This window comes from Rattus norvegicus, chromosome 9, assembly GCF_036323735.1.
Source record: "Rattus norvegicus strain BN/NHsdMcwi chromosome 9, GRCr8, whole genome shotgun sequence".
Classification (NCBI taxonomy): Eukaryota; Metazoa; Chordata; class Mammalia; order Rodentia; family Muridae; genus Rattus; species Rattus norvegicus.
The window spans coordinates 9,935,466-9,958,611 of NC_086027.1; the positions used below are offsets into that span (position 1 = coordinate 9,935,466).

General features: G+C 38.8%; 1 protein-coding gene across 1 annotated transcript in view; it reads right to left on the reverse strand.

Moving 5' to 3' along the window:
• Vom2r77 (vomeronasal 2 receptor, 77) overlaps positions 1 to 23,146 on the reverse strand; it is a 66,004-nt gene that overhangs the window by 35,417 nt on the left and 7,441 nt on the right. The window contains exons 2-3 of the mRNA NM_001099519.1: positions 4,357 to 4,645; positions 3,359 to 4,165 (exon numbers count right to left, since the gene is read on the reverse strand). Of these exons, the coding sequence (NP_001092989.1) occupies positions 3,359 to 4,165; positions 4,357 to 4,645 (1,096 nt within the window). The remainder of the gene's footprint in view (positions 1 to 3,358; positions 4,166 to 4,356; positions 4,646 to 23,146) is intronic.

Sequence of the window (23,146 nt, forward strand, 5' to 3'; positions counted from 1 at the left end):
CGGGCACGTTGAAAGGTTATGTGAAATGGAAAGATGTGATCACTGGCTTATGGCATGGGCCAGATCCCGTGTTGGCATGGGCGAGAGGGTCTGTTTATGTGTTTCCTCAGGACCGGCAAGATCCGTTGTGGGTCCCTGAAAGATTGACCAGGAGGTGCAACAAGAATGAAGATCCTGCTGTTGTTGACACTTCTCGGTGTGACCCAAATGCTGGTCCAAATGAAGCCCTGGTGGGGAATACTATCAGTGTTCGCGAGACTCATGCCAATACATCATGACCTTTAAGCCTACTCCTCTAATTTGTCTAAACAGTTGTCAAGTTATCTTTTAGGTAATTGGATGGGAGAATTCGATTTCTTAATGGATCAGCTACGTGTAGCCATCGTGACCGTGAACTCCACACATGCGGATGCTAGACTGGCTATGGGATTGTCATCTTGGATTGCTGCTGCTATGAATCATCTGAGGTAGTGGGCAGGTATGGGAGCCCTAGCTAGACTCTTGCTGCTGGTCTCCCTAGTGAGCCTGTGGTGTCTCTGTAGAATGAGGTTTGTTCAGAGGCAGCACGCGGCTATGGTGGTACAGGCATTTGCAGCCATTGAAGCAGGACAGTCCCCTCAAGCCTGGCTTATGGTCATTCAGAAGACCTAGTGGCACCTCGCCCCTGAGTATGTGTGAGTGACCCTGCCCAGTGACAGGCAACTTCCCTTCTACCTAAGGCATGGAACCTTGTGGGCAACGAGTTGTCCTAAGACGGGTTTAATGAAGGGATGATCCTAAGACAAGGGGGTCGCCACGCTCAAAGGGGGAACTGTAGGGAGCTGCGACGTGCCACGCCTCAAAGATGGTGCTGGTTTCCGCCTTCCACCCTCCCAATGGTGAGCACTCCTTGTAGTAAACAAGTCCTTATTTGGCTATGCCTGCCTGGCCTGCTAGCTTCCACATAGTGACAGCCTATCTGCATGACCCATGTGGCTTGCTGGGATTGGCCAGCACTAGCTATTTAGGTGTGGTGCGGGGGTTCCCAGGGGTCAGAAGATTGTATCAAGTTTCCTGAGTAAAACTGCTTGAAGAAGATCTTCACTGGTTGTGTCTTCCTTACTGGTTGAGGTTGGGCGAGACAGATCCATTCTTATCATCTTATCTCCTTGTACAAATCTCAGATCCAAGTGGATAAAGGACCTTTATGTAAAACCAGATACATTTAAACAAATAGAAGAAAAGATGGGGAAGAGCCTCAAACACATGGGCACAGGGGAAAATTTCCTGAACAGAACACCAATGTCCTTTGCTGTGAAATTAAGAATTGACAAATGTGATTTCATAAAATTGTGAAGCTTTTGTAAGGCAAAGAACCCTGTCAATAGGACAAATATCAACCAACAGATTGGGAAAAGACCTTAACCAACCCTACATGCAATAGAGGACTAATACCTAATATATACAAAAATTTCAAGAAGTTAGACTTTAGAGAATCAAATAACCATATTAAAAATGGGGTACAAAGCTAAACAAAAAATTCTTAACCAAAGAATATAGAATGGCTGCAAAGCACCTGCAGAAATGTTCAACATCCTTAGTCATCGTGGAAATGCAAATCAAAACAACACTGAGATTCTGCATCATACCAGTCAGAATGGCTAAGCTCAAAAATTCTTGGGATAGCAGATGCTGGCAAGCATGTGAAAAAAAAAGGAACACTCCTCCATTTTTGGTGGGATTGCAAGGTGGCACAACTACTGTGGAAATCATTCTCGTGGTTCTTCACAAAACTTGACATAGTATTACCTAAGTACTCAGCTATACCACTCCTGAGCATATACCCAAAAGATTTCCCAGCATATAACAAGGACATGTGCCCCACTATATTCATAGCAGCCTTATTTATAATAGTCAGAAGCTAGAAAGAATCCACATGTCATTCAACAGAGAATGGATACAGAAAATATTGTATATACAATGGAGTGCTACTAAGCGATTAAAAACAATGAAATCAAAAAATTCTTAGGCAAATTGATTAAGGTAACCCAACACAAAAGAGCATGCAAGATATGCACTCACTGATATAATGATATTAGTATAAAAGCTCAGAATACTAAAGATACAGTTTAGAGACTGTGTAAAGCTCCAGAAGAAGGAAAACCAAAGTGTGGATGCTTCAGTCCTTCGTAGATGGGGGAACAAAATATGACAGGAGGAAATACAGAGACTGTGTGAGCAGAGACTGAATTAAAGGCCATCCACAAACTGCCCCACCTGTGTATCCATTCCACATATAGTCAACAAACCCAGACACTATTGTAGATAACAAAAAGTGCATGCTGAAAGGAGCCTGATGTAGTTATCTCCTGAGAGGCTCTGCTAGAGCATGACAAATACAGAAGCAGATGCTCACAGCCAAACATTGGGCTGAGAACATGATCCCCAATTAAAGGATTGAAGGTGCAGAAGAGAAACAGTATTAACCAAACAGACATTCCAGAGCTTCCAGGGACTAAGCTACAAACCAAAGAGTACAAATGGAGTGACCCATGTCTTCAGCTGCATATGTAGCAGAGGATTGCCTTGTTGGGCATCAATGAGAAGAGAGGCCCTTGGTCTTGCGAAGGCTTGATGCCCCAGTGTATGGGGATGTCAGAGCAGACAGAAGGGAGAGAGTTCATGGGTGGTTGGTAGTCCACCTTCATAGAAGCAGTCTGATGGAGAATGGAATAAGGGTTTGGAGTAGGGGAAACCAGGAATGGCCATAACATTTGAAATGTAAATAAAGAAAATATTCATTAAAAAAGAAGCATTTTACCCACTGACTCATCTCCCCATCCCTATATATTATGATTATTAAATAGTCGTTAAATTTAACTCCACCAAAGAATTAAGTAATTGTGCCTATAAAATGCTAGACATTGGGGGCTGGAGAGATGGCTCAGCGGTTAAGAGCACCCGACTGCTCTTTCAGAGGTCATGAGTTCAATTCCCAGCAACCACATGGTGGCTCACAACCATCTGTAAAGAGATCCAATGCCCTCTTCTGGTGTATCTGAAGACAGCTACAGTGTACTTATATATAATAAATAAATAAATCTTAAAAAAAATGCTAGACATTCTACATCTGACAACGCCCTTTTGAATTGGCTCTACTTACACACACACACACACACACACACACACACACACGCACACACACACACACACAAACACACATATTCAAACACATGAATGCACATAAAGAAAATATTGGGTAAACACCTCAATATCTAGTGGAGGACAGAGTAGGAGAAGAGTATAATTGTTTCAATTAACAATATTTTAAAAGTATCAGTTTGAGAGTATGGGTGACTGCTAATGGAAGATAGTTTACCTTCAAGCACTCCTGCATTAGTTGGCTCACATTGTTCCGTTGCTGAAAATCTATTTTTTGAAGGATCATTTCATGGAGTGCATGGGCCACAGCATATATAGCATTGTATACATTGTAACACTCATCATTCATGGCCATATCAAAACTGTGCCATGGTAACCATTCCCATGAGTTGCTGGATGTGCATTGATTTGGTGTTTTACAGTTAGATTTTAAAAGTGAACAGTTAGAGTACATCCACCCAAGTCTTTCAGGAGAAAAATAATGTGTGTCCTTAGAAAGATTCATTCTGTAAATAAAGTTATTTAAAATTGAAACATCTCCATGATATTGTGAAATAGTGAAAGTCCCATGGAACGAAGTAGAGGTGAATTCTCTCTCCCTTGTAATCACATCCCACTGTGAGGGAGTGAACCAGACTTTCTGTGTGCCTAAATATTTCCAATGTTTAAAGCTCACTTCTAAAGCAGTATTCATTTCTCCATAAATTATAACAACATTTGCTGATGATGTAATTATTTTGTTGTAATATATTTCAGCCCTTGTTGTAAATAACTGCATGTTCTGTGGGATCACATTCACAAAGGCTAAACAGACTCCATTTCTTTGCATTTCTCCTTTTATATCTAAGAGAAATTGAATACCTTGGTCATTATCTTCGACAACTAATCCTACCCATGTCCAGCTGAAATGGAACAGCAAGGATACTATGGCTTCACACAGGAATCTGTCTTTGGGGGCAATCTGATGCAGATTAGGAAACTTGATTTGGTCACTAAGGAGAGGATGGAATGGTCCATAGGTAATCTAAAGGAAGCAGAACAAGAAAGAAACATGAGGAAGCAGGTTGCTGTCAAAGTCAGCCTAAGTCATTAATTGTATTAAGAAATATAAACCTTCAATACCCAATCTCTTAGATAATGGCAGTTAACAGGTGATATTCAAACTCTTCCACAAAATCAAACAAACACTCAACAAACAAATACAACCTACCTTACCTGTGGGATAAAGTTGAGCTGAAGAATTGTTGCCACTTGTGCAGATGATTTCCACAGTGGACCTGTAAGTACTATTTCACATGCCCCAGGATTACAGACGTAATTAGGAAGCGTGTGCTGATATTTTGTCATTATATTTAGATTAGTGAGTAATGATAAATAACCGTTGCATTCACCTCTAAAATATGCAATTTCCAGAGACACATTGGGTAAAATGTAAGGGTTACCATTTATCTCCATGATAGCAAAATACAGTGACAGAACATACTGGTATATTTTGGAAGGTAAACTGAAAAAAAATGAAATTATGGTAAGTATAAATGTATACCCAACATACATATTTTCTGATTAAATTCATTAAATTTTGTTAACAATGTTATTCCCCTTAAATTCCTTTTGAAAGCTTTTCCTATTTTTGAAAGGCCAGTGTGGATGTTTCAGTCCTTCTTAGATGGGGGAACAAAATATGAAAGGAGGAAATACAGAGATCATTACAAATCCATAAAAACCTTCAAATTCTTAAGCATTCCTTAAAGTTTTTATTTCATAAAATTCAGTTAGTCTGATTTAAAACAGACAAAAAAACAAGCAAAAGATGTATATGTGATTCTAAGTCTGAAATAGGGCTTTTATCAGACATTGCATCTACTTCTTACTTGTATAATTGCCAATATCAAGAGGTACAATAAGGAAAACACTTTTTCTTCTCCATCTTTATTAACTTGGGTATTTCTTATTTACATTACAATTGTTATTCCAGTTCCCGGGCCAACATCCCACTAACCCCTCCCTCTCCTCTTCTATATGGGTGTTCCTCTCCACATCCTCCCCCCATTACTGCCCTCCCCACAACAATCACATTCACTGGGGCTTCATTCTTGGCAGGACCAAGGGCATTCCCTTCCACTGGTGCTCCTACTAGGCTATTCATTGCTTCCTATGAGGTTGGAGCTCAGGGTCAGTCCCTGTATAGTCTTTGGGTATTGGCTTAGTCCCTGGAAGCTCTGGTTGGAAAGCACTGTTGTTCATATGGGGTCTCAAACCCCTTCAAGCTCTTCCAGTCCTTTCTCTGATTCCTTCAACGGGGATCCCATTCTCAGTTCAGTGGTTTGCTTCTGGCATTCGCCTATGTATCTGCTGTATTCTGGCTGTGTCTCTCAGGAGAGATCTACATCCAGTTCCTGTCAGCCAGCACCTCTTGGCTTCATCCATCTTATCTAATTAGGTGGCTGTATATGTATGGGCCACATGTGGGGCAGGCTCCGAATGGGTGTTCCTTCAGCCTCTTTTCCAAACTTTGCCTCCCTATTCCCTGCCAAGGGTATTCTTGTTCCCCTTTTAAAGAAGGAGTGAAGCATTCGTATTTTGGTCATCCTTCTTGAGTTTCATGTGTTCTGTGCATCTAGGGTAATTCGAGCATTTGAGCTAATATCCACGTATCAATGAGTGCATACCATGTGTGTTTTTCTGTGATTGGGTTACCTCACTCAGGATGATATTTTCCAGTTCCATCCATTTGCCTATGAATTTCACAAAGTCATTGTTTTTGATAGCTGAGTAATATTCCATTGTGTAGATGTACCACATTTTCTATATCCATTACTCTGTTGAAGGGCATCTGGGTTCTTTCCAGCTTCTGGTATTATAAATAAGGCTGCTATGAGCATAGTGGAGCATGTGTCTTTGTTACATGTTGGGGCATCTTTTGGGTATATGCACAAGAGCGGTACAGCTGGGTCCTCAGGTAGTTCAGTATCCAATTTTCTGAGGAACTTCCAGACTGATTTCAGAATGGTTGTACCAGTCTGCAATCCCACCAACAATGGAGGACTGTTCCTCTTTCTCCACATCCTCGTCAGCATGTGCTGTCACCTGAGTTTTTTGTCTTAGCCATCCTGACTAGTGTGAGGTGGAATCTCAGGGTTGGAAAACACTTTTCTAACTATGGAGTTTGTTGGATTCTCTCACAGCTCACTGTACTGAGGCAGTAATGTAGATAATGATAAATATACAATTTCTATAAGTTTGCAACAACTGGCCCCAGGGGTCTTTTAAATTCATTCTTATAAAAGGCAAATATTACTCTACTAGCTAGTTTTGTGTGTCAACTTGATACAAGCTGGAGTTATCACAGAGAAAGGAGCCTTGGTTGAGGAAATGCCTCCATGAGATCCAGCTGTAAGGCATTTTCTCAACTAGTTATGAAGGAGGGAGGGCCTAGCCCATTGTGGGTGGTGCCATCCCTGGTCTGGTAGTCTTGGGTTCTATAAGAAAACAAACTGAGTATGGCAGGGGAACAAGCTAATAAATAATATCCCTCCATGGCCTCTGCATCACCTCTTGTTTCCTGCCCTGCTTGAATTCCAGTCCTGACTTTCTTTGGTAATGAACAGCAATGTGGAAGTGTAAGCTGAATAATCCATTTCTTTCACAACTTGCTTCTTGGTTATGAAGTTTGTGCACGAAAAGAAACCCCAAGTAAGTGGATTACTATCTTACTTTGTCCCTCTTCTGTATTTATTCTAATTCTTCAAATAGTTTTCTAACTGCATAAAATGTTGAATGATAAATATCTCAGCTAATAATATTTAGCAAACTAGTTCACAATACTTCATTATTTTAGGTTCATTATAAAATATGAATTTTCTTTATTTAAGATAGGCCAGACATGATGACATATTACTATAGTTCTAGGACTAAGGAAACAGAGGTAGGTGAATGTCTGAGCTCATAAGCAGTGTACAGAGCTTGAATAGTACAGAGTGATTTCCAAGACAGCCAGTTACACACAGAAATATTGTCTCAAAAATGAAAAAACAAGCAAAAAGGATTATGTTATCATATTTATTTTAGTAGCTAAGAAATATCAAACATTTGAAATGGTGTGTCTTTTATCTACTCATATTTTACATATGTTACACACTTGAGTTAGCACGAATGATGCCTCTCCAATTTTGGTGCCCAGTTTTGCAATCTTACCTAAGAATTATTTTTTTGAATTTTATTTTTAAGATATTCTATCATGGCATCATTCCTCTATTCATTTCACATTTTTCTGTACAGTTCCATTAGTATGAGACTTAAATTTTATCAAATAAATTAGACCACCATATCTTGAGGGTTTTATTTCTCAAATGTAAAAAAAAAATCAAGAAAGAAAGAAAAGATGATGGAACACATACTTTTGCCTTGTTTATTATCTTATTCACTCATGTCCTAATTTTCCTCATTTGCTCTAAAATATATGCAATGTTTTATGTGTAGTTGTGGATCAGTGTATTCTGTCTATGGATTCCTTACATAATATGTCTTACTGCTTATCTTACCTGATTACATTACCTTTAATATGTTCCCTTTCAATATAAAATTTCTTCAATTTCTGAAATAGTACATATCTAGTTTCTATTTTCAATTTTCATCTCATTTCTTTAACCAATTATACATAATCATTTTTTAATTTGGGTTTAAAATAGTTAATTCAGTGTCTACATCTATTTTAGTTCTACATAGTGTTTCGGTTTAGTATAATTGAGAATACCTAATTTGCTTACATTTCATGACTTTTCCTTACATGTTTTGACTTTAAATATTTCAAGACACAGAATTCATCAAGTCTTAATTGAATATACATTTCCTGTATAAAAATATTAAACAGGATGCTGTAGAGACGTTTCAATCCTTAGGAGCAGATACTGGTTTTGTAGAGGATCCACATTGTTTAATCAATAGAAAACATGCTAGCCTATAATAACTTGCCATTCCTACTTCAGGGAATCTGAAGCCAACAGCCTCCTTTAGCATATTCACTCACCTGCACTGATTCCCACTGTCATTAAATATAAATTAATAAGTAAGTACTAGTCCATCTGTAGTGGTGAACATAAAATTAAGAACTTCAAATTGTGAATTGGACCTCAAATCCAAACAGAAAGTGATTGGCTATTTTCACGACATATGTGCCACTACAGTACCTGTAAGCATTGGGCTGCTTGGTGATCATTCTTTCTGTGCCTTACAAAGATCACAACTTGTTAAGATTTATTTTTTTCTCATTAGTATGCATAGCATCTTCCAGACATATGAGTGTTTTTCACTATGGAAAAATATCTTCCAGCTATGTAATGGCTTATATTCTCATGCTAGTTGTGGTACCCAAGAATCCTGCTTGCAGTGACCCACATGTAGGCTAAAGGAAGCCTGCCCCCTGTTGGCTTTGATTGGGAAATAAAGTTGCAATGGCCAGTAGCTGAGCAAGAAGACAAAGGCAGGAATTTTAGATTTCCTGGATTCCACCATGAGAGGGGGGTATGACAGACCACACACCATGAAGGAACAGGAAGGTGAAATGACTGAAATATAGGTGCAAAGGCAAAGTGGCCCCATGAGTGGGCTTACCTGAGGGAAACAGGGAAACAAAGCTAAGCTATAGATTGGGAAAATGTTAACTCAGGAATAGTGGAGGGGAGAGTGTGGTCTCTGCAGGGATGTTTGAAAGTGTCCAACCACTGAGCTAGTTAAGGCATATAAAGGTTGCATGCATGTGTCATTCCATTTGTGAATCCAGAGAACTCTGGCAGGTGACATGAAGTGTGATCACCTGCTAGAACCAGAGTTCATTAACTATGCAACACTACAGATGGTGTGCATTGTGTTGGACTAATACTAATAAAAATTATTTAGAAATTCTTGGATGGAACCCACACAAACACACACCATGATGGAACATTAGAGTAGAGGAGAATTGGCTTCTTAGGAGGCTACAGATTTGATTTCCTCCCATAGTTTAGAACTAATACAGGGTTCTGGGATGCTATGCTGTGCAAAAAGATACAAGACAGGCTTCAAGAAGGCAGAGAGAGAGAGAGAGAGAGAGAGAGAGAGAGAGAGAGAGAGAGAGACAGAGAGAGAGAGAGACAGAGAGAGAGACAGAGACAGAGACAGAGAGACAGAGAGAGAGACAGAGACAGAGAGACAGAGAGAGAAACAGAGAGAGAGAAACAGAGAGAGAGACAGAGAGAGACAGAGAGACAGAGAGAGACAGAGAGACAGAGAGAGAGTAGAAGCTGTCTGCCTCTCACAGCAAGGTACATAAAGAATACAGATGAATTTACTTTTTAAGGATAGAAGTGAGTTGAATGATAATTGTTTAAATGTTTTTAAATATACATGGAATAAAGAAGTCCAGGCCTTTGATCTCAAATGTAGTGAATAAAGATACAGAGATATAAAGGAGAATGAAAAAATGCATTAAAAGAAATTTTAAAAAGTCTATGCCAGGGCAGCTCTTGAGATCTTTGAACATGGTCTATACAGGATTTTTGTGGTTCCTTTGACTGCTATGACAAGTATAGGGCCTGGAAATAGGCTTATACAGTAAATAGAAAAACAATTAATTGAAGTTAAATACATAAGTGAATAAATATTTTGAGGCTGTTAAATTGTAGGTCAAGAGCAGGGAATAAGCAAAAAAAATTCTTACTACAGAGATAATAGTAGCTTATTTTAATTAAAGTTATATAAAGAGAAAGGGGACATATGTACCCACAGAGGTATTAATCTCCATAGCAGTGAGATTTTAAGTATATAGATGGATGAATAACTTAGGTTTTGATCTCATCATGTAACTCTGGGATGGAGACATTGGGGGAGCAAATTTCAACAGAAAATAATGTTTGTTTAGGTTGTTTTAATAATAATAATAATTTAATAATAATTGCTTTAGTTGTTTTAATTATCAAAATGAAGATGGTTATATGTTTGATGGTATTAATGGCTTTTAAAATCTTTTGTGAGAGTGGTCAAGCTATTAAATTAATTCAAACTATACCTTTAATGATTTTCAGTTCCCACAAGGACAAACTACTTTGTGGGAGAGGCTCTGTATTTGTGTTAATAGGAAAGGAGAAAAGGCTTTGTACACCTTACAGAATGATATCGGCGAGATATAACTGGGGGAAACATCGTGAAGAAAAGAAAAATTCAAGAAAATCAAACAGGACAGGTAACTAGATCTGCTGTTTCCTCAACATGGGAACAACCCTATAACAGGCTTCAATAAATTAGATAATAAAGGAAATGCCCAGAATCAGAGGAGAAGCCATGACATCTGCACCCATACCCAGAGTAACAGAGTTCCACAGGATGCAGGGTCACAGGAACCCCTGCCAAGCCAGGGGAACAGGTCTCTTCCAGTCTGAACCAGTGCCCTCAGCAGACCTTGGGTCCTGGCTGTGGACCCTGTCCCACAACACACAGAGGAAGCTAGACTCCAAGGTACACTAACCAGCCCAGGATGACAGTTTGAACATCCACTGTGAGCAGACCTGGGGAACTGGCTCTGCACCCACACCTACAACACCCAAGTGCTGTGAAATGCCAAAGATCACAGAATCATGGGGTCACAGAGGAAGCTCAACTTCCAGGAGATCAGACACAACCAGGAGCACTGGAGCTCTGACACACTCAAAGTCACAGTTGAAGTCATGTCTTTCCCAACACCAAGCATAACTGGGACACCCACAGGAACCAGGAATACCCAAACCTTATCCAGCCAGAGGCACATATTCTTTCCAGCTCCTACTTGTAGCCAGATCAAACCCAAAGCTCTGGCTCCCCACTCACTCCTGCAATACACTAAGAAAGCTCAACTCTCAGGAACTCTGACATAACAGGCTCTCAGGAGGTAGGCCACACCATGAATTCAGGATCTCAAAGGTAGGTTGACACCCAGGAGCACTGAAACACCCAGGATCTCAGGATCTAAAGATCTCAGGGTCTCAGGGTCTCAGGATCTCAGGGTCTCAAGATCTCAAGATCTCAGGATCACAGAATCACAGGATCTGAGAATGACAGGATCACAAAGACAACTGGACTCTGAGGAGTTCTGACACAACCAGAATCACAGGAGGAACAGACTCCACTGAGAGACAGGAAGGGCAGGTGGCAAGAGAGAAAACCAGATGGCGAGAGGCAAGACCAAAAACATAAACAACAGAAAACAAGACTTCTTAGAGTCATCAGAACCCAGTTCTCCCAATACAACAAGTCATGGATACCATATCACACAGTGAAAGCAACATTTGGGTTTAAAATCACATCTAATGATAATGATGACAGATTTTAGGAAGGACAAAGATAACTACCTTAAAGAAATACAGGAGAGCACAGGTGAACAGAGAGAAGACCTTAAGAGAAAACACGAAAATCCTTTAAAGAATTACAAGAAAACACAACCCAACAGGTGAAGGAATTGAACAAAACCATTCAGGATCTTAAAATGGAAATAGAAGCAATAAAGAAATCAAAGAAAAACAAACCCTGGAGATAAAAAACCTAACAAAGAGATGAGGAGACATAAATACAAGCATCACTGAGAGAATACAAGAGATAGAAGAAACAATCTCAGAAGCATACGATATCATAGAAAGTGCACTGAAACAATAGTCAAAGAAAATGCAAAATGCAAAGAGTTTCTAACCCAAAGCATCCAGGAAATCCAGGACACAATGAGAAGACCAAACCTAATCATAATGAGTATACAAGAGAACAAAGATTCCCAAATCAAAGGACCAGTAAATATCTTCAACAAAATTATAGAAGAAACCTTCCATAACCTAAAAAAGAGAGATGCCAATAAACATGAAAGAAGCCTCCGGAACGTCAGATGGGAATAGAGAAGAAATTCCTCCTTCAAAACAAACACAAAAGAAGATAGCCACACAAACATAATGCCACCTCTAACAATAAAAATAAACAGGAAGCATCAATTTTATCTCTTAGCATCAGTGGACCCAATTACCCAATAAAAAGATGTAGATTAACTGACTGGATATGTAAAAAGGAGCCTCCATTTTGCTGCATAGAAATAATGCACCTCAGTGACAAAGACAGACACTACCTCAGGGTAAAGGACTGGAAAAAAACTTCCAATCAAATAGTCCTGAGAAACAAGCTGGAGTAGTCATTTTAATATCAAATAAAAAATAATTTAAGATATCAAAAAATAAGGAAGGATACTCAATACTCATCAAAGGAAAAATCTAACAAGATGAACTATTCAGCATATTTATTCTCCAAATGCAAGGGTACCCACATTCATAAAAGAATAAAAGAGCTATACTAAAGCTCAAAGTACACATTGCACCTCACAAAATAATAGGGGACGACTACTAAAACCCCACTTTCATCAACGGACAGGTCATGGAAACAGAAAATAAACAGAAACAATGAAATTAACAAAAGGTATGAACCAAATAGATTTAACAGATATCTATAGAACATTTCATCCTAAACATAAAAATAAACCTATTCTCAGGGCCTTGTGGTATCTTCTCCAAATATGCTCATATACCTGGTCACAAAACAGGTCTCAACAGATACAAGAAGAATGAAATAATCCCATGAAAAAAAAAAAAAAACCAGGACGCCCACAACACACGGAAGATGAACAATGCTCTAATCAATGATAACCTGGTCAAAGAGGAAATAAAGAGAGAAATTAAAGACTTTTTAAAATTTAGTGAAAATGAAGGCACAACATACCCAAACTTATATGATACAGTGAAAGCAGTGTTAAGAGGAAAATTCATACTTCTGAGTTCCTCCATAAAGAAACTTCAGAGAACACTAGCAATTTGAAACACCTGAAATCTCTAAAACAAAAAGAAGCAAATATATGCAAGTGGAGTTGACAGCAGAAAATAAATCAAACTCAGGGCTGAAATCAAGAAAGTAGAAACAAAAAGAACTATAGAAAGAATCAACAGTATCAAAAGCTGCTTCTTTGAGAAAAATCAACAGGATAAGTCTTTAACCAGACTAGCCAGAGGGCACAGAGTCTGTAGCCAAATTAACAAATAAAAAATGGAAAGGGACCCATAATAACCAAAATTGAGAAATTAAAAAAAAATCATCAGATCCTACTACAAAAGTCTATATTCAGCAAAACTAAAAAATCTGGAAGAAATGGCAATTTTCTAAACAGATACTGGGCACCAAAGTTAAATTAGGTAAACAGACCAAAAAACCCCTAAAGAAATAGAAAGTCATTAAAATCTCCCAACCAGGTAAAAAAAAGGACCAGAGGGGTTTAGTGCAAAATTCTATCAGACCTTCAAAGAAGACATAATGCCAATACTCTTCAAAATATTCTGCAAAATAGAAACAGAAAGAACACTACCCAGTTCATTCTATGAAGGCACAATCATGCTTCTACTAAAGCACAAAAAGACCCAACAAAGAAAGAAAACGTCAGACCAATTTTGCATGTGGTTATCTATGCAAGAACCCAATAAAATTCTTGAAAACTGAATCCAAGAACATATCAAAACGATCACCCATCATTATCAATAGGCCTCATCCTAGGGATGCAGAGACGATTAAATATATTAAATCACAATGCATTTCACTATATAAACAAACAAAAAACCACATGATCAACTCAATAGATGGTGAGAAAGCATTTGACAAAATTCAATATCAATTCATGGTAAAAGTCTTGGAAATATTAAGAATTCAAGGCCCAGTCCTAAAAATATTAAAAGTAATGTACATCAAACAAGTATCCAAATAAAACTAAATGGACAGAAACTTGAAGCAGTTGCCACTAAAATCAGGAACTAGGCAAGACTGCCCACTCTCTTCCTACCTATACAGTGTAGTACTCAAAATCCTATGCAGAGCAATTTGACAACAAAAGAGGAAAAGCGGGCATAAATGGGACAGGAAGAATTCAAAAATCACCATTTGTAGATGATAGGATGATAGGATAGTGACCTCAAAAGTTCCACCCGAGAATTACTAAGCCTAACAGACAACTTCAGCAAAGTGGCTGGGTATAAAATTAATGAAAAAAAAAATCAGTAGCCTTCCTCTACTCAAAGGAAAAACAAGCTTAAAAAACTTAGGTAAATAACACCCTTCACAATAGTCACAAATAATATAAAATATTTTGATGTGACTAACGAATCAAGTGAAAGATCTGTATAAAAAGAACGTCAAGTCTCTGGAAAAGAAATTGAAGAAGGCCTCAGAAGATAGAAAAAATCTCCCATACTCATGGATGTCAGGATTAAAATAGTAAAAAGGGCCATATTGCCAAAAGCCATCTAAAGATTCAATGCAATCCCCATCAAAATGCCAATTCAATTCTTCATAGAATTAGAAAGAGCAATTGGCAAATTCCTTTGGAATAACAAAAAACCCAGAATAGCTAAAACTATTCACAACAATAAAAGAACTTCTGGGGGAATCACCATTCCTGACCTCAAGCTGTATTACAGAGCAATAATAATAAAACAATAATAATAATAATGATAATAATAATAATAATAATAATAATAATAATAATAACTGTTTGGTATTGGTACAGAGACAGGAAGAAAGATCAATGGAATAGAATTGAAGACCCAGAAATTAACCCACCCACCTATGGTCACTTGATCTTTGACAAAGGAGCTGAAACCATCCAGTGGAAAAAAGAGCATTTTCAACAAATGGTGCTGGTTCAACTGGCAGTCAGCATGGAAAAGAATGCAAATAGACCCACTCTTACTGCTCTGTACAAAGCTTAAGTCCAACTGAATCAAGGAACTCCACATAAAACCAGATACACTCAAAATAATAGAAGAAAAAGTGGGGAAGAATCTCAATCACATGGGCACTGGGAAAAATGTCATGAATAGAACACCAGTGGTTATGCTCTAAGATCAAATGCCAAATGGGACCTCCTAAAACTGCAAAGCTTCTGCAAGGCAAAGAGTACTGTCATTAGGACAATACCACAACAAACAGATTGGGAAAAGATCTTTATCAAACCTACACCGATAGAGGCCTAATATCCAAAATATACAAAGAACTCTTGAAGTTAGACTCCAGAGAGCCAAATAACCCTACTAAAATAAGGTACAGAGCAAAATGAATTCACAGCTGAGGAATTTCGAATGGCTGAGAAGCACTTAGAGAAATGTTCACCATCCTTAGTCATAAGGGAAATGCAAAATCAAAACAACCCTGAGATTCCACCTCACACCAGTCAGAATGACTAAGATTAAAAACTCAGGTGAAAACAGATGCTGTTTAGGATGTGGGGAAAGAGGAACACTTCTCCATTGTTTGTGGGATTGCAATCTGGTGCAACCACTCTAGAAATCAATCTGGAGGATCCTCAGAAAATTGGACCTTGCACTACCTGAGGACCCAGTTATACAATTACTGGAAATATACCCATATAATGCTCCAACACACAACAAAGATACATGTTCCACTATTACAGCCTTATTTCTAGTACCCAGAAGCTGGAAAGAACCCAGATGCCCTTCAACAAAGGAATGGATACAGAAAATGTGCTACATCTAAACAATGGAATACTACTCAGCTAACAAAAACACTGACTTCATAAAATTCATAGGCAAATGGATGGAACTAGAAAATATCATTCTGAGTGAGATCACCCAAACACCAAAAAGAAAAAAGAAAAGTAAGTAGAAAAAAACATGGTATGATCTCATTGATAAGTAGATATTAGCCCAAAAGCTCAAATTACCCAAGATACAATCCACACGCTACATGAAGTTCAAGAAGGACAACAAAGTGTGGATGCTTCAATCCTTCTTAAAAGGGGCAACAAAAGTCTTCATAGGAGAGGATATGGAGACATAGTTTGGAGCACAGAATAAAGGAATAGGCATTCAGAACATGCCCCACCTGGGGATCCAGATATATATAATATAGACACCAAAACTAGACAATATTGATGAATCCAAGAAGTACACGCTGATAGGAGCCTGATATAGCTGTCTCCTGAGAGGCTCAGCCAGAGCATGACAAATATAGAGGCAAATATTAGCAGCAAGCCATTGAACTGAAAATGTGGTCCCTGTTGGAGTAATTGGAAAAAGGAGTGAATGAGCAGAAGGGGCTTGCAACACCGTAAGAACAATCATACCAACCAACCAGAGCATCTAGGAACTAAAACACCATGCAAAGAGTACACATGGACGTACTAATGCTCCAGCTGCATATGTAACAGAGGATAGACTTGTTGGGCACCAATGGGAGGAGAAGCTCTTGATCCTCATTCCAAGGCTGGATCCCCCAATGTAGGGGAATGTCAGGGTGGGGAGTGGGGAAGTGATGGTGGTTGAAGAGGAGGAATACCCTTATAGAAAAAGGGGAGGAGGTGGGATAGGGGGCTTGTGGCTAGGAAACAGGGAAAGGGAATAACATTTGAAATGCAAATAAAAAAATACAATAAAAGTACCTAGTGCTGCAGGTGTACTTGGTAATGTGTAAGAGTCACCCAGGTGGTACTGGTTTGGAAGACATGAAGGGGTCATGAAGAGCAGCTGAGGCTCAGCACTGTGATAGGCCATGGAAGGCCATTGGTGAAGGTGCAGCCTCAGTTGCAATTCATGGTCCAGCACTAAAGGGTCATGAAAAAGGAGTTGAGGTTAGGTACCATGAAGAGAGCACATGAGGTGAAGCCTAGTTGTAGCATAGGACAGCAGTGCTTTGGGAATGCCATTACCATGAGATGACCACCAAGAACAGCAGAAAAATGCAGTACTGGCACCTAAAACCTAGAAGACAAAGTGTGTGCTACAAAGGGCAAAGGTGGAAATGATCCAAGCCTTCTAAGAGCCCAGAATATAGTGAGTGGATCCCAGGCATTTGACAGTTAGAAATTGATGTTGCTTTTTATTGTGACTGTGCCCTGATATTTTTCCATCTTGAAGGAAGTATTTTAGTAGAGTCCACAGTTAAGAAATTTTAAATTGAGCTAGCGCCTGAACCTCGCGGTGCTGATCCTAGCCCACAGATCCCTGCTGCCAAACCCTGTGGGAGAGAAAGATCATCACCCAGACGTGTGGGCAGTCCTGAGACTGCAGGGTAGGAGAGACCACCGCTTCTGCCCACCCTTGCCCACATTACTAGCCCAAGAGGAAACTGTATAGGACCTCTGGGAACAGGAAGATAGGGGCACTCAAGCTGTAGGAACCCTGAAGTCCAGACAGGGCCCGGATCTGAAGGGACCCAGTCAAACAGCTCCCTTCACACAAACCCATGGAGCTAGACCTTCAGAGGAGCAGGCATGCCTGGAAAACAAGAGAAAACTATTCTCTGCCCACATTTCTGACTCTAGAGGAAAACAACTAGCCACCATAAAGACCTCCTGTGCACAGGGACCCAGAAGTAGGGGAAGGCCGTTCTGGTAGATGTCCTCACGGAGAGCTGAAAGCTAGCCATGAGGAGTGACTTCCGGCCAGAGACCAGAGGTACGACCAACTTTTCTGTTCCAAGTGACCTGATTGGTAGACTCAGGACACATGCCTGTAGGAACAGCTGAAAGCCAGTAGAAAGGAATGACTACATGCCCAAAAGCAGAACACTCTCTTCCCTCAACTGGCTGAAAGGAAACAGGAAAATAGGTCTACAGCTCTCCTGACACACAGGACTATAGGACAGTCAAGCTACTGCCAGAAATAACAGAAAGAGGTAACACCAGAGACAACCTGATGGTGAGAGGCAAGTGCAGGAACCCAAACAACAGAAACCAAGACTACATGGCATCATTGGAGCCCAATTCTCCCACCAAAGCAAACACTGAATATCCAAACACACCAGAAAAGCAAGATCTAGATTTAAAATCATATTTAATCATGATGATGGAGGACTTTAAGAAAGACATAAAGAACTCACTTACAGAAGTGCAGGAAAACACAAGTAAACGAGTAGAAGCCCATAGAGAGGAAACACAAGAATCCTTGAAAGAATTACAAAAAAGCACAATCAAACAAGTAAAGGAATTGAAAATGGAAATAGAAAAAATAAAGAAAGCACAAAGGGAGACAACAATGGATACAGAAAAACCAAAGGGAGAGAGAAGGAGCCAAAGATACAAGCATCACCAACAGAATACAAGAGATAGAAGAGAGAATCTCAGGAGCAGAAGATTCTATAGAAATCATCAACACAACTGTCAAAGATAATGTAAAAGGGGAAAAATTACTGGCCCAAAATATACAGGAAATCGAGGACACAATGAAAAGATCAAACCTAAGGATAATAGGTATAGAAGAGAGTGAAGACTCCCAACTCAAAGGACCAGTAAATATTTTCAACAAAATCATAGAAGAAAACTTCCCTAACCTAAAGAAAGAGATGCCCATAAACATACAAAAAGCCGAAAGAACTCCAAATTGATTGGACAAGAAAAGAAACTCCTCCCGCCACATAATATTCAAAACACCAAATGCACAAAACAAAGAATACTAAAAGAAGTAAGGGGAAAATGTCAAGTAACCTATAAAGGGAAACCTATAAGAATTACACCAGACTTCGCACCAGAGACTATGAAAGCCAGAAGATCCTAGACAGATGTCATAAGGAACCTAAGAGAACACAAATGCCAGCACAGGTTACTGTATCCGGCAAAACCCTCAATTAACATAGGTGGAGAAACCAAGATATTCCATGACAAAACCAAATTTACACAATATCTTTCTAAAAATAAAGCCCTACAAAGGATAATAAATGGTAAAGCCCAAAACAAGGAGGCAAGATATACCTTGGAAAAAACAAGAAACTAATCGTTTTGCAACAAAACAAAGAGGAGAAAAGCACACAAACAAAATATCACCTCCAAATACGAAGATAACAAGAAACAACAATCACTATTCCTTAATATCTCTCATCAATGGACCAAATTCCCCAATAAAGGCACAGATTAGCAAACTGGATCCAGCATATTTTTTGCCCATAGGAAACAAACCTCAGACAAAGACAGAAACTACCTCAGTTTGAAAGGCTGGAAAACAAATTTCCAAGCAAATGGTCTGAAGAGGCAAACTGGAGTAGCCATTCTAATATCGAATAAAATCTATTTTCAACCAAAAGTCATCAAAAAATATAAGGAAGGACACTTTATATTCATCAAAAGAAAAATCGACCAAGACAAACTCAATCCTAAATATCTATGCTCCAAATACAAGGGCACCAACATACATAAAAGAAACCTTACAAAAGCTCAAAGCACTCATTGCACCTCACACAATAATAGTAGGAGACACCCCACTCTCAACAATGTACAGATCACAGAAACAGAAATTAAACAGAGACATAGACGGATTAACAGAAGTCATGAACCAAATGGACTTAACAGATATTTATAGGACATTCTATCGTAAAATAATAGGATATACTTTCTTCTCACCACCTCATGGTACTTTCTCCAAAATTGACCATATAATTTTGGTCAAAAAACGGGCCTCAACAGGTACAGAAAGATAGAAATAATACCATGCGTGCTATCAGAGCACCACGGCCTAAAGCTGGTCTTCAATAACAATAAGGAAAGAACAGCCACATATGCATGGAATTTGAACAATGTTCTACTCAATGATAACCTGATCAAGGAAGAAATAAAGAAAGAAATTAAAGATTTCTTAAAATTTAATGAAAGTGAAGATACAACATTCCCAAACGTATGGGACACAATGAAAGCTGTGCTAAGAAGAAAGCTCATAGCTCTGACTGACGGCAGAAAGAAATGGGAGAGAACATATATCAGCAGCATGAGAGCACACCTAAAAGCTCTAGAACAAAAAGAAGCAAATACACCTAGGAGGAGTAGAAGGCAGGAAATAATCAAACTCAGAGCTGAAGTCAACCAAGTAGAAACAAAAAGGACTATACAAAGAATCAACAGAACCAAAAGCTGGTTCTTTGAGAAAATCAACAAGATAGATAAACCCTGAGCCAGACTAATGAGAGGACACAGAGAGTGTGTACAAATTAACAAAATCAGAAATGAAAAGGGAGATATAACTACAGAATCAGAGGAAATTCAAAAGAATCATCAGATCCTACTACAAAAGCCTATATTCAACAAAACTTGAAAAGCTGCAGCAAATGGACAATTTCCTAGACAGATACCAGGTACCAAAGTTAAATCAGGAACAGGGAAACCATTTAAACAACCCCATAACTCCTAACGAAATAGAAGCAGTTATTAAAAGTCTCCCAACCAAAAAGAGCCCAGGTCCAGATGGGTTCAGTGCAGAATTCTATCAGACCTTCATAGATGACCTCATACCAATACTATCCAAACTATACAGCAGAATTGAAACAGATAGAGCACTACCAAATTCCTTCTATGAAGCCACAATTACACTTATACCTAAACCACATAAAGGCACAACAATGAAAGAAAACTTCAGACCAATTTCCCTTATGAATATTGACACAAAAATATTCATTAAATTTCTTGAAAACCAAATCTAAGAACTCATCAAAACCATCATCCATCATGATCAAGTACGCTTCATCCCAGGCATGCAGGGATGGTTTAATATAAGGAAAACTATCGACCTAATCGACTGTATGAACAAACAGAGAGATAAAAACCACGTGACCATTCCATTAGATGCTGAGAAAGCATTTGACAAGATTCAACACCCCTTCATGATAAAAATCCTGGAAAGAACAAGAATTCAAGGCCAATAACTAAAGATAGTAAAAGCCATATACAGCAAACCATTACCTAACATTAAATTAAATGTAGAGAAATTTGAAGAAATCCCACTAAAATCAGGGACTAGACAATGCTGCTCACTCTCTCCCTACTTATTCAATATAGTTCTCAAAGGCCTAGCCAGGGCAATCAGACAACAAAAAGATCAAAGGAATACAGATTGGAAAGGAAGAAGTCAAAATATCACTATTTGCAGATGATATGATAGTATATTTAATTGATCCCAAAATATCCACCAGAGAACTATTAAATGAAAAGCACCTTCAGCAAAGTGGCTGGGTATAAAATTAACTCAAATAAATCAGTAGCCTTCCTCTACACAAAAGAGAAACAAGCTGAGAAAGAAATTAGTGAAACGACATCCTTCATAATATTCCCTTACAATATAAAATACCTCAGTGTGACTTTAACCAAGGAAGTGAAAGATCTGTATGATAAGAACTTCAAACCTCTGAAGAAAAAAATTGAATATCTCAGAAGTTAGAAAGAACTCCCATGCTCATAGATTGGCAAGATTAATATAGTATGAATGGCCATTTTACCAACAGCAATCTATAGATTCAATGCAATCCTCATCAAAATTCCAATCCAATTCTTCATAGAGTTAGAGGGAACAATTTGCAAATTCATCTGGAGTAACAAAAATCCAGGTTAGCTAAAACTAAACTCCACACAATTAAAGGAATTCCAGGGGAATAACTATCCCTGAACTCAAGCAGTATTACAGAGCAATAGTGATAAAAACTGTATGGTATTGGTACAGAAACAGGCAGATAGACTAGTGGAATAGAATTGAAGACCCAAAAATGAACCCACACACCTATAGTCACTTGATATTTGACAAAGGAGCTAAAACCATCCAATGGAAGAATGATAGCATTTTCAACAAATAGTGCTGGTTCAACTGGTGGTCAGCATGTAGAAGAATGCAGATCGATCCATTCTTATCACCCTGTACAAAGCTTAAGTCCAAGTGGTTCAAGGATCTCCACATCAACCAGAGCACTCAAACTAATAGAAGAAAAAGTGAGGAGTCTCGAACACATGGGCATTGGAGAAAATTTCCTGAACAAAACACAAATGGCTTATGCTCTAAAATCAAGGATCGACAAATGGGACCTCATAAAACTGCAAAACTTTTGTAGAATGAAAGACACTGTCATTAGGACAAAACGTCAACCAACAGATTGGGAAAAGATCTTTATCAATTTTCCATCTGATAGAGGGCTAATATCCAAAATATACAAAAAAAAAAAACTCAACTTAGACTCCAGAAAGCCAAGTATTAAAAAATGGGGTACAGAGCTAAATGAAACATTCTCAGGGGAGAATTATCGAATGGCCAAAAAGCACCTAAGATATGTCCAACATCCTCAGTCATCAGGGAAATGCAAATCAAAACAACCGTGAGATTCCACCTCACAACAGTCAAATGGCTAATGTAAAAAACTCACGTGACAGCAAATGTTTGCGATGATGTAGAGAAAGAGGAACACTCCTCCATTTTTGGTGGGATTCCAAACCGGGACAGCCACTCTGGAAATCAGTCTGGAGGTTCCTAAGAAAATTGAATATTCCACTACCTGAGGACCCAGGTATACTTCTCTTGGGCATATACACTAAAGATGCTCCAACACACACCAAAGACACATGCTCCACTAAGTTCATAGCAGCCTCATTTATAATAGCCAGAAGCTGGAAAGAACCCAGATGCCCTTCAGTGGAGGAATGAATTCAAAAAATGTTATGCATTTACATAATGGAGTACTATTTAGCTATCAAAAGCAATGACTTCATAAAATTCATAGGTAAATGAAATGAACTTGAAAATACCATCCTAAGTGAGGTTACTAAATCACAGAAAAACACACATGGTGTGCACTCATTGATAAGTGGATATTAGACAAAAAGCTAATAATCACCTAAGATGCGATCCACAGACCACGGGAACCTGAAGAAGAAGAATGACCAAAATGTGGATGCTCCCGCTCCTTCTTAAAAAGGGGGGGGGGTGAATATCTATAGGAGGGTATATGGAAGCAAAGATTAATCAGCGACTCAAGGAATGACCATTCAGAGCTTGCTCCACATGTGTCCCATATATGTATATACATACATATCCAGCCACCAAAACTAGGTAAGTTTGATGAAGATAGAAATGCATGCTCAAAGGGACCGAATATAGATCTCTCCTGAGAGACACATCCAGAGCATGTACAACACAGAGGTCACTGCTAACAGCAAACAACTGAACTGAGA